The sequence below is a fragment of the Cricetulus griseus genome, chromosome 7 (assembly GCF_003668045.3).
Source record: "Cricetulus griseus strain 17A/GY chromosome 7, alternate assembly CriGri-PICRH-1.0, whole genome shotgun sequence".
In the NCBI taxonomy this organism is placed as follows: domain Eukaryota; kingdom Metazoa; phylum Chordata; class Mammalia; order Rodentia; family Cricetidae; genus Cricetulus; species Cricetulus griseus.
This window is the reverse complement of record NC_048600.1, coordinates 120609194-120628389: the sequence shown is the minus strand read 5'-3', so window position 1 is coordinate 120628389 and position 19196 is coordinate 120609194. Positions and strand designations below refer to the sequence as shown.

General features: G+C 41.0%; 1 protein-coding gene across 7 annotated transcripts in view; it reads right to left on the bottom strand.

Annotated features, from left to right (window-relative positions):
- Helz (helicase with zinc finger) overlaps window positions 1-19196 on the bottom strand; it is a 128380-nt gene that overhangs the window by 32153 nt on the left and 77031 nt on the right. For all 7 annotated transcript variants that reach the window (XM_027425844.2, XM_027425849.2, XM_027425847.2 and 4 more), the window contains 6 exons: window positions 14273-14456; window positions 12091-12319; window positions 9070-9274; window positions 4076-4127; window positions 3175-3365; window positions 1386-1593 (listed from right to left, as the gene is read on the bottom strand). In XM_027425844.2, the coding sequence (XP_027281645.1) occupies window positions 1386-1593; window positions 3175-3365; window positions 4076-4127; window positions 9070-9274; window positions 12091-12319; window positions 14273-14456 (1069 nt within the window). The remainder of the gene's footprint in view (window positions 1-1385; window positions 1594-3174; window positions 3366-4075; window positions 4128-9069; window positions 9275-12090; window positions 12320-14272; window positions 14457-19196) is intronic.

The window sequence follows — 19196 nt, the reverse complement described above, 5'->3', positions numbered from 1 at the left end:
AAAGAGTCACTAGAGAACATAGTCTTCAATGTTTGTTTCCTAACAACAGACCCCTAAAATTCACTGAGAACTGATAGAACATAAAGAAATCCTAGACAAGCCTGGCATAGGAGCATATACCTGTCTTTCCAGGTCTTAGGGGAGGTAAGGAAGAAACAGTAGAAGTTCAAGGTCACCCCAGGCTACATAAGCAGTCCAAAGCCAGCCTAGCTGAGCCTTGGTTTCAAAAAATAGACAAATAGTTTCCAGAGACTAATTCCTCTCTTCAGTAAGTGGCAGAAAAGACAGGCAGAAAGTCAGGAAGGACACACACCTGAGCAGCTAACCCTGAGCTGCCAGTGCTTCAGGGTACACACAGAGTATTGAACATTGCGAGGCAGACCACAAATCCCAATGAATTCAACAGGATTCATGCCATATAAAACATGCTCTCTCACCATGATGGAACCAGTAACAGAAAACATTTTAGAAAATTACTAATAATCAGAAACTGAAACTCACCATTCTAAATAATTCATGGATATAATCTTTTTGGGTTTTTTTTGAAACAGTGTCTCACTACATTGTAGCTCAGGTTAGACTATAGCCCAGGTTACCTTAAATTTCACAAACCTCTTGCCACAGTTTTCTCAATGCTGAGATTACAGGCAAGCACCACCCAACCCAGTCTATGAGTCTATTTTAATGTCAAGAGAAATTTTAAAAGTATTTTCAAAAGTTTATTATTGAACTAAATAAAAATGCAAAAATAACATATCAGAATCTGTGGAAAGTATTAATGAGGAAGACATTACACTAAACAGCCTTTTTAATCAAGCTTTATACTTAAACTGCTTTTAAAATGTTGAAAGAATTAAGACCTAAAAAGGTAGGGACACATACTCTGTCTATAGACCACAGACTTAATTTGTTAAGTTCCCAATTATTCCATAACTGACCTAAAGACTTAATGTAATCCCAATCAAAAGTCCAGCTAGCTTTCAGGTTTGTGTTTGTTTTTAAAATGACAGCTGATTCTGAACTGTTTATGGAACTGGAAAGGAATGGAGTGAGAGCACTAGACTGCCTGTTTTCCTAAGCAGCATGCACAAAGCTATAGTACTCAGGCTGGCATATCTAGCATGAACACAAACATACACCAATAAAAAAGAACAGAATCCAAGTGCAGTGGGCTGATTTTAGCATGTGCTTCGAGGAAGCCCACTGACAGGAGAACAGAGCTTTCTACAGATGATCTTGGAGTAAATGACCATAGACATGCTAAACCAATACAATACAACCACCAATGTATCCATCCTTACCTCACAGCACACACAAAGCTAACTCAAGGACCCAGTGTGAGAGTTGAAGTTGACGAGACAAGATTTCTAAAGGGTTCCACCTACTGTTTCGATTTTGCTCCTGCTGATCCTTCTCTGTGTGCTGATTCTGTGGCTGCCCAATGTTGACAGGTGGATGGTGTCCAAGGCCATAAGGGATCGGTGACCCACGTCCATGTGTATGTAACAGGTTCATATTGTAGGCCATCGCTGCTGGGTGTGTAATAATCCGAGGATCGACTGCAAACCTACCCTGGTACCCTGTCCATGGTACCTAAATTATTATAAGAAATAAAGTAATTGAACTGCGTATATTTCTGAACACAAACTTATATAATGTTGTTGATTAGCAAAAAACAAACACACACACAAACACCAAAATTTTACCCAACTACTATGTTGATATCATTCAACAGCAGAGTCACTACTACATCCTTACCAGCCAAAACCTGGTAATGGATCACTTCAGGGTTAAAAGGAAATGAGGACTTGAAACTGTTACTTATTCCCTAATACATCAAAGCACTCCTGAATCATTTCCTCTCCACATGGATGTACACACAAATTACCATGAAAATGATCTTTCCAAGTGAAAACTGCATGGTTACACAGCTTAATAGACTGGTTCAAAGAGCAGAGGGGAGTCTAAGACCGCTCAACCCAGAGTAGGTATTCTACGCTTTCATGAATAACAGTCACTTAATGTTCATTCACAGCAAGCAAAATTTAAACAGGTCATTATTCTAATTAGTGCTTTTGATTGAGTCAACTCTACCTCAAATCACCTTTACAGAGGCAGAATTTGCTTACCTAGATACGTGGGAGACCTCTCTAGGTTACACAGATGGGATAGCAATGACAAGTGCAGTTGTCATTGTTGTAACTGCTGGACGAAGAAATCTATATTCAAAAAGCTTCTCTGACCTGGTCTAATGACACAAAAATCCTAACAGAGACTATTTCACGCATACATGTGTCACATTGCTAGGCGTCTGGGAAGAAATAACTCATCTAAAATCTAAAGCCTCTGAGGCATAGGCATGACAATTACTCTGCTTGGCTGCCATGCCTGTGGCCTATCATAGCCAACAAGAACAAGAAAGCTTGAAGCTCAGCAGTTCTCTCCTTCATGGGTACTGGCAGGAGTGCCAAAACTCTCTGACAAGATCACATCTGCCTGAAATCACCTCACTTAATTCAAGTAAATGATTTCCTAGGCTAAAACTTCTAAATTTAGAAATATTTATGTTTCCACAAGTTGAACAAAAAGCACCAAACATTTCAAAAAGGAAATAAAAATGGACTTATATATAAGATGGAAGTCTCTAAAAATCCTTTCTCATGATTCAGTAGGGTTCCCATGTGGCACTAATGGTTCATAAAACACTGGATTTCCTAGACAAATTCAGACTCAAGAGAACTAGACTAAAGGTCCATCTCCTCCAATAACTCCACTGCTTAGGAACAGTTCATGACTGAGAATAAAACACAAAAGACAAATAAAAGCATCACTCATACAATTCTCCTCAGGAGACAAAAAAAATTTAGAAGAATTCAAAGGCTCCTGAATGAAAACATGTGACTCCTGACGTCTTCATAGTCTGTTATAAACCAACAAGTTACAAACAATATACACATTTCTTTGGAAACTTCAAAACTTAGTAGTTAAACATGAGTTACTTTAAACAAAGTTTACAGACAAGAGTGTATGGGTACAGGTGTGGCTCAGCAGTGATTGCTGAGCACATGAGAGACCCTTGGTTTGATGCCCAGCACTGAAAAGCAAAGGTTGGCAAAACATTCACTGGGATTGCTGCTGCATGATTGAAGAGAAAGGATCAAAACGTCCACTTACAGGCAAAGGCACCGACATGACCACATTCCCTCCATAGACAGCAGGTACATAAAGAATACTCGTCCCAGTGTGAGGATCTATTCTCTGAACGGGGCTTGGAGATTTTCCCAAACTTGGGTGTGGTCCAAGAGGGGGTGGAGGAGTATATGCTCTAATAGGATTGCCAATAAGTACAGAAGGATTAGGCTGAACTGCAAAACAAACCAAAAAAAATGACTCAATAGCTGTATACAATGACCTTGACAGAAATGCTCTAATCATACAACAGCAAAAAACACATTTCCCAGGTGAACCATGAAATGCCTCCGCCAAAGAACAAGTGCACAGAATAAAGCACATTAGGAAACCACTGCTCCACAGTGCTCTCAAACATCAGTCGCAACTGTGTGAAGGGTGCAGTGTTAACTTCTGAGAAGCTGCGGGTGGGAGGTTTCAAGACAAGAACCACCAGTGCACAACTCACAGCAGCAACCTCAAGACTGGGAGCAGACAGTTCCTCACAACCAAGTTCTGATTTTCGGTTGTAACATAGTCATATACAAAGTGAAAGTTACTCGAGTATGACAATGGTATTCAAGACTTTCCTAATAAACTTTATCTTGAAATGTGTACGGTACAACATTTATAGGATAAAAATACCTCTGGAAGACTTAATGTTGTGTAGAAGGCTATGTGTGCTTGTAGCTACAATCTGACCACTTTTCAGAAATTAACATGGTGTCATAAAAAAGTAGAAGAGTTTATTCACTGAGACTACAAAGCTCATATTTGTATATGCCTGATAGATGGAGAGGGGGGTAAATGTAAGAGAAGGGAAGGGGAGTGGAGAAACTGATAGATAGAAAGACAGAAAGCTCTTTCCTGTAGCAAATTTTGTTTTTATGAAGAAAGTTCTCCTCACCAATGCCATCATTCTGGAAATGGTCACTCTGTGGATGATGAAGGCCTTTCCCCTGTGAAGATGAAAAACAAATCATGATAACCTATTAGTGTTTTAACACTAGAGAACAGAGCTTCTCCTCAGCATGTGCAAATTAAATATAAATACCCACAGTTAATATCTTAAGGCTATCAGGCTATAATCAGGAACTATGTTGACTATGTCAAGCAGACTTTCTTTAGGTCCACCCCTTCTCACTGCTGTATCTTCACTTTCCTGCTTCAAAGTTCATGACACCTAAAATCCTTTTTGTTTTGTATCTTAAAGATTTATTTTATCAGAGGTGGAGAGAGAGCTCAGCAGTTAAGAGCAGCGGTTGCTCTTTCAGAGTACCTGGGTTCAATTCCCAGCACCCACATGGCAGCTCACAACAATCTGTAACTCTAGTTCCAGGGGACATGACACCTTCACAGCAATGCACATAAAGTTAAATAGATTATTTTGAAAAGATTTTGTCTTACTGTGTGTGTATGGACACACTTGAGCGTTCATGAGCACAGCTGTGGTTACTTAAGCACAGTGGTCAGAAGAGTTTGCAAGATGCCAGACTTCCTACACATGTGCGAGGGTTCAGACTCCAGTCCTCATGACTATGCAGAAAGTTTAACCTTTGAGCCATCATTCTAGTCCCTGTTTTGTACCCCAGGCAAGCCTCAAACTGGCTATGTAGCTAAGGATGACCTAGAACTTCTGATTCTTCTGCCTCCACTGCCTAGGTGCAGGGATTACAGGTGTGGCCACCATGCCAGTTTTATAAGGTTCTAGGGTTGGCTTTGTGCATGCTACACAAGCATTCTTCCATCTGAGCTATATTTCCAGCCCATTAAATTCTCTTTTTAATAATTTTATTTTGGTTTGGTTTGGGTTTTTTTTTTTCAATGTATAAATTCTTTTTTTCCTTTTTTTTAATTTAAATCAGAAATAAGCTTCTTTTACATGTCAATCTCAGTTCCCTTCCCTCTCCTCCGCCCCGTCCCCCACTGACCCCCCTATCCCAACCCCTTTCTGCTCCCCAGTCTGTCATATCATTTGGAGCAGGGTCTAGACCCTCCCCAGTGTGTCTAGGCTGAGAGAGTATCTCTCTGTGTGGAATGGGCTCCCAAAGTTCATTTGTGTACTAGGAGTAAATACTGATCCACTACCAGTGGCCCCATAGATGGTCCAGACCTCCAAACTGACTTCCTCCTTCAGGGGGTCTGGAACAGTCCTGTGCTGGTTTCCCAGCTATCAGTCTGGAGTCCATGAGCAACCCCTTGTTCAGGTCAGCTGTTTCTGTGGGTTCTCCGGCACTAGGAAAATGTCTAGATCTACAAGGGTGATCCCAACCAACAATCTAAGCAATAGTCAAGAGGCTACCTTAAATGCCCTTCTCTGATAATGAGATTGATGACTACCTTATATGCCATCCTAGAGCCTTCATCCAGTAGCTGATGGAAGAGGACGCAGAAACCCACAGCTAAACACTGAGCTGAACTCTGGAATCCAGTTGCAGAGAGGGAGGAGTGATGAACAAAGGGGGCAAGACCAAGTTGGTTTGGTTTTGTTATACAGCCTGGATGGCCTGGAACTTACAACAGAATGGAATGACCACAAACTCACAGTGATCCTCCTGCCTCTCTGCTGGAATTACAATGAAATGTGCAATCAATACAACTATTTCTATCCCATGGTAACATCCCTAAAATTGCTCTAAAAATGAAATGACAAAATATAAAAGTTGTTTTTCAAAAAAAAAAAAAAATCTGTGTTGTACTCATAGGGTGAGAACCATACTAACATGGTTTGATTTTTTTTTCCCCAGAATGATTCATCTGAAGTATTCCATTTTCTCTGAAGACAAGCAAGAGAGACACTGATGATTTTTGAGGGAATTTTAGTTAAATTGCTAGGCGGCAATATGGCAATATAGATCAGAGCATCAAAACGTACAGAGACTTAATACTGCAATTGCACTTCCAGGGATTTATCCTTTGAAATAATCAGTGGCCTGGGCACAGATGTGCAAACAGTGTGATCTATATGTGTGATAAATGCTTAAGATCCAAAGACCCATCATTGGGGGCTTTATTAAATAAGCAATGGCAGAGTCACATGTGATGCATTAGTCAGCCCTTAAATGATCACAAGTCACCAAGGAGATAAGGACATCAGTCCTAAGATCACAAGGAACTGGATTCTGCCAACCACCTGCATCAATATGGAAGCAGATTCTTTCCAGGGCATCTAAGGGCCAACATCCTGGTCCCAGCCTTGAAAACTCAGAACAGAAACAAAAGCAAGCCAATCCCAACTGAACTGACAAATCTGTGTTCTGAGGCCTTCAAGTCAGAAGCACGTGTCCTGGGGAGATTGTTGGGCCCTTCCTCATTTCCTTTCTTTTTTCTTTTTTTATCTTTTCAGTTTTGCTTCCCAACCATGAAGTGGTTGGTTTTTCCACCATGACAAGCAGCATCAGACCCAAAGCAAAGAGACTGACTGGGTGTAGACGAAAACCTCTAAAATTGTGAGACAAAATTAACATCAACCCTTTGTGAGCCAATTATATTAGATATTTGCTACAATGGTATAACAGAGCTTCCTTATTCATTTAAAAATACTTTTTTTCAGATGGGGTATCATGTAGCCCAGGCTAGCCTAAACTTATAATAAGCCAAGAATGGCTCTGAACTCCTGATCCTCTTGCTTCTACCTCTTAAGTACTAGGATATCAGGTCTCAATAATGTTCTCAACAAGAACCCCATGGTGTGTACCTGACTCCATCTCCTGCTTCTGCCATCCTGCTGTCATCTACCCAACATCAGCCACCAAACAACTTGGGGCTAGCTTATTTATCTATGCTTAGAGCATCTAACACATGGCACAGGGAAGGAATTCATTTGTGCAGACCGCTTTGCCCTCTAATAACACCAACTTACAGAAAGCAAAACATAGTATGTTTTTATTAAGCTAAAACATATGACTGTGCATTAGCAGAGTTGCTCTCAGCTTAGTGACTATTTAGCTAAATATTAAGCCATTCATTCCTGTTCACATTAAATACAACAAAGACCAACGCTAACATACTCTTTTTTTCTCCATTTTTTAATTTAAATTAGAAACAAGATTGTTTTACATGTCAATCTCAGTTCCCTCTCCTTCCCCTCCTCCCCTGCCCCCCATAACCCCTATCCCATCCCCATTCTGTTCCCCAGGGAGGGTAAGGCCTTCCATGAGGGATCTTCAGAGTCTGTCACATCATTTGGAGCAGGGCCTAGCTAATCCCTCCCCTGTGTGTCTATGCTGAGAGAGTATCCCTCTATGTGGAATGGGCTCCAAAAGTCCATTCGTACACTAGGGATAAATACTGATCCACTACCAGAGGCCCCATAGATTGCCCAGGCCTCCTAATTGACACCCACATTCAGGGGGTCTGGATCAGTCCTATGTTGGTCTCCCAGCTATCAATCTGGGGTCCATGAGCTCCCCCTTGTTTAGGTCAGCTGTTTCTGTGGGCTTTACCAGCCTGGTCTTGACCCCTTTGCTCATCACTCCTCCCCCTCTTCAACTGGATTCCAGGAACTCAGTTCACAGTGTTTAGCTGTGGGTGTCTGTTTCTACTTCCATCAGCTGCTGGATGAAGGCTCTAGGACAGCATATAATTTAGTCATCAATCTATCAGGGGAGGGCATTTAAGGTAGCCTCTCCACTGTTGCTTAGATTGTTAGTTGGTATCATCCTTATAGATCTCTGGACATTTCCCTAGTGCCTGATTTCTCTTTAAACCTATAATGGCTCCCTCTATTATGGTTCTTGCTTTCCTCTATTATTCCCGACTCAACCTTCCTGCTCCCTCATGTCCTCCTCTCCCCTCCTCTTCTCCCCTTCTCATTCTCCTAGCTCCCTCTACCCTCTCCGCATGCTCCCAATTTAAATTCGGATCGGTACGTCTAACACCATGCCTCCTGTATGGAGTCAGAAGACTGTAGTGAGTTCACACGTGCCATCCTTAGAATCTCCTTTTCAGGATGCTAACTGCAAGAATGGGGTTGTTGTTGTTGTTGTTGTTGTTGTTGTTGTTTTCATACACTGGAGCAAACGAACCAGCTGTCTTTGCTCAAGATAACTGTGGCTCAGAACTGAAAATGGCCCTGACCTCCCAACACACCTCAGCTCTACCTGCCCCAAACAGGCTGTTTCCAGACTACAGAACCACTTCATCTTCAACAATCTACAAGTTGTCTCAACTCTATCAAATACCACTTGAAATGAAAGGGTCATTAAAGGATTAGAACAATTTTCTTTATTCAAACATTGTTTTAAAACATAATTCCTGTATCTAATAGCCTGTATGGACATGCTTTTGAATGTGTCACTGGGGCTGGCAAGGTGGCTCAGCAGGTGAAGGAATTTGCCAAAAGACAGAACTGGGCCGGGCATTGGTGGCACATGCCTTTAATCCCAGCACTCGGGAGGCAGAGGCAGGCAGATCTCTGTGAGTTCGAGGCCAGCCTGGTCTCCAGAGCGAGTGCCAGGATAGGCTCCAAAGCAACACAGAGAAACCCTATCTTGAAAAACCAAAAAAAGAGACAGAACTGACTCCCCCAAGTTGTCCTCTACCTCCTCATCTATGCATGGCACAAGTGCATGTGCCCACATGTGCACAAACACACACACACACACACACACACACACACACACACACACATAAATTAAATTAATGAATGTTTTTAGATGCTTTAAATAGAAATAAAATGTGTAGTAACCTTTAGCAATGCTTTTATTCGCCTGTTATCTGCCAGCATCAACTGAGAAGAACCATAAGTTCTCCGCTGTCTCCCTTTTGGAGGATGACTACAACATTAAGCACGGCTCCCTACCCTGCCATTTTCTGGGTCGCTGAGATCTTGGGAAAGTTCCTTGCAAATATAAGACTTTAACTTCAGCCCAACATGCCAGTGTAAAGCAGGGCCTTTACCTTGGGTGGTGACTGCTGCTGTCTGCTGCTGTTTCCCGAATGCTGCAGTCGTAAAGCCCGGGGGATAAACTCAGGAGCCAGTGGATTCAACACATATGTCTTCTTGAGTTCTAAAGCCTCTAACTGTGCCTTGATCTGTTCAAATGTGATCCCATGTAGGCTATGATTTTCATGACACAGGGCAATAAATCGCTCCCAAAACTTCCTGCAGAAAAGATTCAGAAATTGGGTCAGTGGGTGAATACAACTAACTAAAGATGCTATCAAATTCTGCCTCCCTCAAGTCCTTAAGGCTAACATTCATATGAGTACAATATAGATAGAATCGTTCTAGCAAATGACAGTCAGCCTAGGAGCATGCTACATACCAAACAGGATCGCAAAAAAAACTTTGGCTCCTCCACAGTATTAGAAATGTGTGTTTGTGGGCCATATAATAAGATTTTCAAAACTGAGGGCAGCTCCATTTATAGAAAACCTGGCCTTCTAGTCTTATACACACACAAATATACACATCTACAGACAGTTACCCTCTGAATAACGACTAGTCAACACCATATTGCATGCATAAAGCAGTGAACAATGTCACGGCTATCCTAATCTGTGGAGATGTCTGCTGTGACAGTCATTTGATGATGATAGCACCCAAAATTGCCTTTATCAGAACTCATTAGTAAGTAACAATTGTATCTATATGCTACATATAGAGAGAGCACAAATTTATATGCATATTTGTATGAACTATAGATTGGCAAGAATTTTGTGTGGGACTAAGGAGATGGCTCAGTTGGCAAAATGCTTGCTGCACAGCATGAAGATTTGAGCTCTGAACTACAACACCCACACATAAACAGCTAGGGTGTAGTACCTATACCCCAGGAGGATCTCACTGAGCCCCAGGTTCAGTGGGAGACTCCCATCTCAGGAAAATACGATGGAATGGTGGAAAAGCACCTGATCCAACTTCAGTTCCTAGCACCCGCATCAGTGGCACACAGGCTCACAACCCCAGCTCCTGGGGCCCTGACTTCTGGCCTCTGTAGGCCCCCACACATATGTGGCACATACAGACAGACACATCAATAAAAACAAATCTAAAACAGTAAGGTGGAGAGTGAAGAAGATACTCTGACATCCACAGACATGCATACACATGCAAGCTTACGCATGAGCGCGCGCGCGCGCGCGCGCACACACACACACACACACACACACACACACACACACACACACACACACAAAAGAACCTAGATATGCTAGATTGCGTAAAACCAATTCAGTCAGAACATAAACTGGAGTCATGAAGGAAATAATCCACATGAGGGTTCTCAAGAACAATCAGATCCTCAAATAGTTTTCTCTTAGAGATGCCTGTCATAAACACAATTTATAATATCAACCAAGCAGTAAGAGCTAAATATATTATATAAGGAACTGGATTTCCTTATTAAATCTGTAAATGTAAATATTAATCCTAATTGCTGGGGTTACAGGTAGTAGCCGCCATGCCTGGCGTAAAGTACACCATTTCAGAAGCATTCTAAACACTAGAAATAAAGACAGAATTTATATTCTAGACCTGACTTATTTTCCTGCTGTCCCGTGGATAGAGCAAAAGACCATGGCTCTGTCCCAGTAGCTGCAATGTGCAGTGGTGCCTGGCATGTTTCTCTTTGGGCTGGCTTCCTCGTGTTCGGCATAAACAGTTTTATTATCATTCCTTATTATGTTTCTCATTAAGTTTCTTATTTCTAAACTTTCAGGGAACAGGGATGCTGGAGAAGGCCTCATGCAGCCTAGTTAAGTAATATGTACTATTTCCTACAAAAGTCTTGGGTTTTTAGCAGGGAGCACATTCTATGATATGTATGTGGAAACCAGAGGACAACTTTGTGACACTGGTTCTCTCCTCCCTTTACATGGGTTTTCTAGGTTTATGTGGCAAAGACTGAGCCATCTTGCTTATCCCCAAAATTCTTAGTTTTAAAGCTAAAAAAATTTTAGGTTTTCTTCTCCATAAAAGCTCTTTTTAAAAACGGGCAGTGGTGGCACACACCTTTAATCCCAGCACTTGGGAGGCAGAGGCAGGTGGATCTATAGGAGTTCAAGACCAGCCTGGTCTACAGAGCAAGTACCAGAAAAGCCAGGGCTACACAGAGAAATCCTGTCTCAAAACTAACAAACAAACAGAGCCTTAAAAGAAAATGACTACAAAATTCATCAAAACTTGGAACTGAGCTTTATTAGACTATATTATATACATGTATGAAACTGTCAAAAATAAATTTAATATTAAAACTAAATTTTTAAGAAATTAAAACAATAAGGGGGGAGGCAGTAAACATCATAAAATTTAAACTTGACCACAGATACACACACACACACACACACACACACACACACACACACACACACACACACACACACACACCCCACCTTGGGCTCTGGCACCAGCTGACCCCTATTCCCAGAACTCTTCAGTTGTAGGTATGCATAGCTCACTTCCAAAGTCACTTGAGTCAGCTTCTTGGGGAGGCTCCTCTGGCCACACCTTTTCTGGTCCTAAAACCACTTCATCTCATCTGTCACCCCTAAAAGCTCCTCATGCTCTTTTATTTTTTTTTGCATTTATTATTTATTTGTTTGTTTGTTTGTTTGTTTGTTTATTAAGCGCAATGCAATGTTCTTATTTAGTTTGTTGTCAGTCTTCCTTTCCTACCCAATAAAGTGTAAGCACCACAGAGACAGACGTCTGTGTTTTGCTCACTGACTATCTCCAGGCTAGGGGAGTGATGAAAACACAGACATGGAGGGTATCTGCTGGCTACTGACTGAATATACAGTCAGACATGTACCATGAACAGCCACTTAATAACAGATCTCTCACTAATACTGGATGTCAGGTAACATTAAGCCAGATTTCAGTTCACCATGAAGTCATACAGATAAATACATGCATAAGGATGTAAATTAGTCCATATTTCCCGATTAAAGTCTCTCTCAGTTCAGTGACAGACTTACCTACACCTTCCAACAGAGCACAGAGCAATGGGGTCTCCCACCACAGCAACCAGGGACTGTGCTCTTGTGATGGCAGTATTGAGAAGTTTGTAGTTAGATAAAAAACCATAATCCAAGTCCTCAGTAGAGTCTTCCAAAAGTTGCTCTTTCTTTTTAATTGGTGTCTGCTTATGCTTGCAAGTGTGCCTTGTACGCACTGTGCTAAGAAATAGAACTCTGAATTGCTTTCCTACAAAAAAAAAGAAAGAAAGAAAGAAAACAGGCGAGATCATCACTCTGAATCACTGATAGAATGAACCTTACATCTTTAAAATCTTAATTGCTAAACCACAAGTGCACCTGATGCACAGCTGTAAAAAGTATGCAGCTGCCCTGGGATACTGTGTCAGGTCCTCAAAAATGAAACAGAGTGACCATCTGATTCAGCAAGTCCACTTCAAAGAAAACCCACCAAACTGAAAGCAAGGCCTCCATGAGGACTTTGTACCTACGCTCACTGATGCCTTGCTCATGATTCCAGAATGTGTGTCCCAGTGTCCACAGACACACCAGTGTAATTACACACAATGAGACACTAAGTTGATTTATACCACACTATGCATGAACCTCAAAGGCACTGTGTTAAGTGAATCAGGACAGATATAATTTGAGGGGGAGGAACCCTAAATTAGACCACTGTGAAATCTGAAATATGTCAGACCCCAAGCACTTTGGGTAAGAGCAACTCAAGCTGTACTATCTAAATCTAATTAGAAGAGGCCCTAAAGTAGTGAAATTCACACAGAGAAAGAAGAATAGAATAGTGTTCAGCAAGGGCTGGGGCAGAAGAATGGGAGGTAGTATTTAATGGGCCCAGAGTCTCAGTGCAGGAAGGTGGACAGTTCTAATGATAAACAGTGGCATGGTCGCTATGGTGATGTACCACAGGAATGAACACATCGCTTGCCACCCAACTGCTCACATAGACATTGTACTACACACACACACACACACACACACACACACACACACACACACACACACACAAAAAGTTATTATGATATTGTTTAGATTTTGAAAAAGGACCTTGCTAAAATGCCAAGGTTGGCCCTTAATCTACTCTCTGGTCCAGGCTGCCCTGAAATTCCTGGTGATCCTCCTGCCTCAGCTTTCTTAATGCTCAGATCACAGGTATGTATCACCATGCCTAGCTTAATTTTGTTTCCTACTTGTTATTGCTAGAATAATCTTTGAGATTATCTAGCCCAACATTCGCCCTACACAAGAAGCCTCTTCCCGGAAGCAGGGTAATTTAATCCTACCAGACAGAGCAGACACGGCTGATTGTGCAAAGAAGCCTGACGGAGTCTGCTTTGTAGCATTTGTTTCTTATAGTAATCTAACATCTCTCCTTCTAAGGCAAGGAAGGGTTCAAATATTTGACAACAGTATTACCATCAATCTTCAGTTTTCTCCTCTCTAACCCCCATCTTCATCTGTTCCTTGCCCATGTGGGTACAGAGTAGAGCATCAGCTGACCGACATTTACTCTTCGAACATTTGTATTCATCACTAAAACACCCAGTCCAGTGTGACCTGAACGGGGGTAAAAGGGAGTCGCCTGCTCCCCATGACCCAGACACCGGATTACTCTTCCTGCTGCCTCAAGTACCTGACACCCCTGGCTTTCTCTAGTGTTCACATCATCATACAGCTCCATATATTTAAAGGTACAAAGTTTATAACTCATTTCATGAACAACAAAAACAAATTTGCTGGTAACCAGTCGCTTAAAGAAGTCTACAAGTAAAATATTTCAATGTAATCCACAAATACAGTACAACAGCATGTATTAGATTATATATTGTTTTATACACACACACACACACACACACACACACACACACACACACACACACACATCTCCATGGCATTACATAACTGTGGTGATAGAAAAATTTGTTATTACTATCTTTATTTGGTATTGCAATTTTAATAAACATGTAAATTTAGTATTGAAGAGCTTGACAAGAAATGAAGATAGCATTGCGGGCCCAAAAAAGTATGGAGGCTTCTTTTTTCTTTTCTCTTTCTGTTAGATTTCTTAAAGATCTACGACTATTTAAGATAATTAAAAAATGCAATCCAGACACACTTTAAGACATTTGAATACTTTGGATAATTAATTCCAATTAGTCCTTACCTTGAACGTTTAGCACCCTTTCTACGTTCACATCAGAGAGCCTCTTTTTCCGGAGCTCAGCACGTATCCGAAACACCTGGTCAGCATACGGCGTCACCACACCAATACTGCCATCGTCTAACTTCCCCCATGCTACCGGCCACTTCCTTCTTAGCTCTTCCACACGCTCCACCACTTCAAATACCTTTAAACAAACATGTATTAAAATTACCACTGCTGTTTGGGCAAAGAACATGGTAACTGAAGCAGACTGATACAGGGGTTGCATTTTAGCAAATGCCACTTAAAAACCAACCTACAAATGGGAGTAGTGTGTTCCTGACATGAACATAGGAAGCAAGGTAACATTGTATTCACATTCCAAACAGTAAAATCCTATAATAATGTGACTAGTGGAAACACTGAAACCAAGACAATGTGCTGGGCGAGTGGCCACATCTTCCATATCCCCCATTCTTTAAGTAAAAAAGGACTGGAGTGTCACAGAAAAACAGGGTAGAATCATGAACAGAGGAAAAGCAGGGAAGCAAGTCCACACCACCCCGGTGCTGCTCAGTCCACTCTAGAGGAAGCCAAGAAAGGACTAATATATAACCAAGTAGACTATTCAACAGCTGTTAGGTGACACAAACCTCAGCTGGGACTGAGGTTCCCTACTTGTGGTATAAGTTCAGCCTAGCCATTGCATGTACTTTTCTATAGATTTTATACAGCAAGTTGTTTAGACCCTACTTGCTGGGTTATACAGGTTTTTAGTATAGTTTATCTACTTACTTTACCTCAATGAATTGATCAAAAAATTCCAGGGTTTGGCACAGGTTAATAAAACACACTGCTTAACTCCTAAGAGATTATTACTTATAAAACAACCCTTTCTGTCTGTTTATCTACCTACACACCTATTTACTTACCTACCGTCTGTCTATCTATCATGTCTTCCTATCATCCATCTATCTATCTATCTATCTATCTATCTATCTATCTATCTATCATGTCTTTCTATCATGTCTTTCTATAATCTATCTATCTTTATGGTCAATCCAAGAATCAGAAAAGACTAGTGTCATACAGCTGAAGTGGACATTTTAAATGATATCTTTTAACTACAGTGTATTTACTAACAATTTCTATTTGAAATTACAATGCCTACTGCAATAAGGGATATGAAAAGCATGTCTTTGCCTGTGCAGACAGATGGGGGGCAAATGAAACACAAGAGACACTCTACTGCAAAACCCCAACAGTTTCTACCATGGACCTAACCACTGTCCTAACCTATCCTTCCGTCCACATTCTTACATTTTAAGTAGCATAAAATGGTATCAAATATAAATGGCCTCCCAACAGATCTGTAGATGAGTCAAACTTAGCAAAGACACTGGAGATTGATGAAAGAGCATACAAGCAAGAGAGAAACGCTGTTTAACGAAACCTGCAGCCACTCAGTAAGAACAGTGAGGACTGCTTCCGGAACTGCTTCCGCAGCCAATTTCCATCTCCTTCAGATCCGTGTGTTAAAGAAGCTATTGCAGGTGATTTTAGCAAACGGCAAACATTGGCAGACTCGATTTTCCACAGGTCGCTACTGCAACAGGCCTGTATTAAGCAGCTGGCAGCAGCTGGAGAGAGCTGAGGAAGACCACAGCAATAGAGTGCAGTCCTTCTCAGGGCAAAAATCCTATCCTAGGGGCTGGAGAGATGGCTCAGAGGTTAAAAGCACTGGCTGCTCTTCCAAAGGTCCTGAGTTCAATTCCCAGCAACCACATGATGGCTCACAACCATCCAAAATGCGATCTGGTGCCCTCTTCTGGTCTGCAGGGCCACAGGCAGACAGAACACTGTATACATAATAAATAAATAAATCTTAAAAAAAAAAAAATCCTATCCTATATACATTCAGCAGCCAGTAACCATCAGTAGACTCTAACTTCCCTTGCTCGACATGCAGAAGATCCTTACTGGGCTGGAGAGCTGGCTCAGCAGTTAACAGTACTTTCTGGTCTTCCAGAGGACCTGTGTATGGTTCCAAGCACTCACACTGGGCAGCTGACAAACACTTGTATGTAACTCTAGCTACTGGGGATTGAAAATCCCTTCTGGTCTCTGAAGGCATTTGTAGTCACATATATATACCCACACTGACAACTTGATTTTTAAAAAATAAGTTTTTTAAAAAGCCTCACAAACTGACAACACTGCCAAGAAACTCAACTTCAGCTAGATTACAATTCATGCTCCAAACAATTAAAAGTAAGATAACTGACATGAAAAGGATTCACCAGATCTGTGCTGACAGAAGGACTCAGCAAACGAAAAGATAAGTCAGAGAAGACAACCCAAAGTGAGAAAAAATGAAGAAAAATTAGCAAAAGGACACCATTAAGCTCCAACATGTGTCTAGTATTAGAGAAAATCAGATGGAAACATACATTAAACATTAAACATATTCAAAGAAAACCAGGCTAGGTGTGGTAGCACATGCCTTTAATCCCAACACTCAGGAGGCAGATGATAAAAATGTTCAAGGCAATGATGGCTAAAATGTCCATAGCTGATGAAAACACACATAAATACAATGAACATCAAGAAAGATAAACACACCCCAAGGTACACCAAGATGTGCACCCAGACATATCACAGTTAAAAGGCTCAAAATCAAAGACAAAAATGAAACAGGAATAGAAATTTTCATTTCTTGAGAACAGGAAATGAAAAACAACCATATTTACAAAGGGACCCTAAAGATAAACAATCAGAGAGAGGAGGGGAATTCAGTATGGTGGTGGTGGGGATTGACCAATAATCTTACATCCATCAAAGCTTTCAAAACTGAGGAAAAATAAAGACATCTACAGATAAACAAACCTAAGAGAATTCCCTACTACCTAGAGTAACTGACCAGAAATACTAAAGAACATTCTTCGGTCTAAAACCAAAACAGCAATGCAAATCCACAGAGTACTGACATAACACATAGACCCTGACAAAAGGCAGAAAGAACACAGCTGTTTCTTTTCCTTCCTCCTCTCAACTGATTTAAAGAGCCAACTGTATATAATAATGTCAAGCTACAACATATAGAATACACTATGTGTATTGTGTTGACAGTAAGCACACAAGAGGCAATGAAAACTTATGACAGTCACACAAACCAGGCCTAGAGGTGAAGCGATCACCAACACTCAATGGGAACTGTAATATAGAGCTAGGCAGGAAATGTAGCTCAGTGGTGGAACACATACCTAGATACTCAACGCTGTGGATCTCACACAAAGGGGGAATTAATCTCTCTTTCCCTTTTCTTCTCTTGGAATTGTACACACACACACACACACACACACACACACACACACACACACACACACACATTTTAAGGAGGTATCTTTCAAATTATTAAATACTGACACAGTATTATAAGAATGAAAGCTGAAAGGGGAAGGGTTGATGCAGAGTTATATAGGAATTTCTCCATATCCCTGAAATTTAGATAGATAGATTAGAAATAAAGTCTGATTACAAACATACTATTGGCCATAGAGATACCATTAAACAACTAAATATAAAATACATGTAAGTTTGTATGTTATAATTTAAATGAAATTTTCTCATCTGGGCTGACAATGATCCCCACAAGAGCCATCATAGACTATGTAATAAAACAGCAGCACTAGGTATGAGAAGCACTCTTTTGAGTTAGTGTTCAAAGTTGTCTAAGCGACTCCTAATACAATATACAGGCTACAGCTGTGACACACACACACACACACACACACACACACACACACACACACACACACACACACCTGCCAGAGGTGGAAGATAAACTCTACTGCTTAAGACACCATGAACTTTGGACACAGGCCCAGAGGACAAAGCTGGATCAGACATGAAATCTCCCTCCCTGAGGACTAACTTTCATGGCACAAGAAGGCACCATGGAGGCTCGCAAAGAAAGAAAGCAACCAATGGTCCTATCCAGTTATGAGCCCTAACAACCGGCATGGTATGCTAACCTAAGTACTGGCACACATGCCTTGGCAGTAACCAACAACTCCAAGATTGGAGTTAAGGCTGACTCAACAAGAGAGAAATCATTCCTGGTACTGAAAACCTAGCCTTCTACCCAGGGCTAGTAAAGCCATGGATCATAAAGGAGAACCTACGATCACCACACCAATCTAGCATAATCCTTAGTTACATTGGAATATTTATCCTTATATCTACAGATTATGTGTAATCCTCACCCCTAGACCAAGGAAATTTCTCACCATTACAGAAAACCACAGATGATCAAACTGTAGAGTTCCAGCTGATACTTATCTACCCTGAGGCTCTGGAATTATTTCCAAAGAGCTGTGGAAAGACTCTAAGAACTAGAGTCACTGGAAGTTTGCTGTGATACTTTGTCTCCTAGAAACATCAGAGAAGCTAACCCATGAAGTCTGACTAACATGATTGCCTAAACATGGCTTGAGCAAGGATAACACCAATAGACAGCTAACATGGATGGGGAAGTTCATTAGGCCTTAATCCTAGACAAAGAACTACAGGCAACCAAGGAATGCCGAGAGCAAGAGAAACGGTCTTCCCCAGGAAAAGCACATCAGTCAGTTACCCAGTTTCAAGCAGTCAGGCCTGAAAACATACATGCAACATTATACAGACTAAGCAGCTTGTATTCATATATCTAGGAATTTAGGAGGAACTGTGTGTGTGTGTGTGTGTGTGTGTGTGTGTGTGTGTGTGTGTGTGTGTAAAACAATTAAGAAAAAGAACATGAATTTCAAAGAGAGTGAGGGGATATATGGAGGAGTTGGAAGGAGGAAAGAGAAGGGGAAATGATATAATTAATAATCTCAAAACTAAAAGTTGTAATTAAAAATGATAGTAAAATAAGCAAATACATTAAAAAAACAAATACATG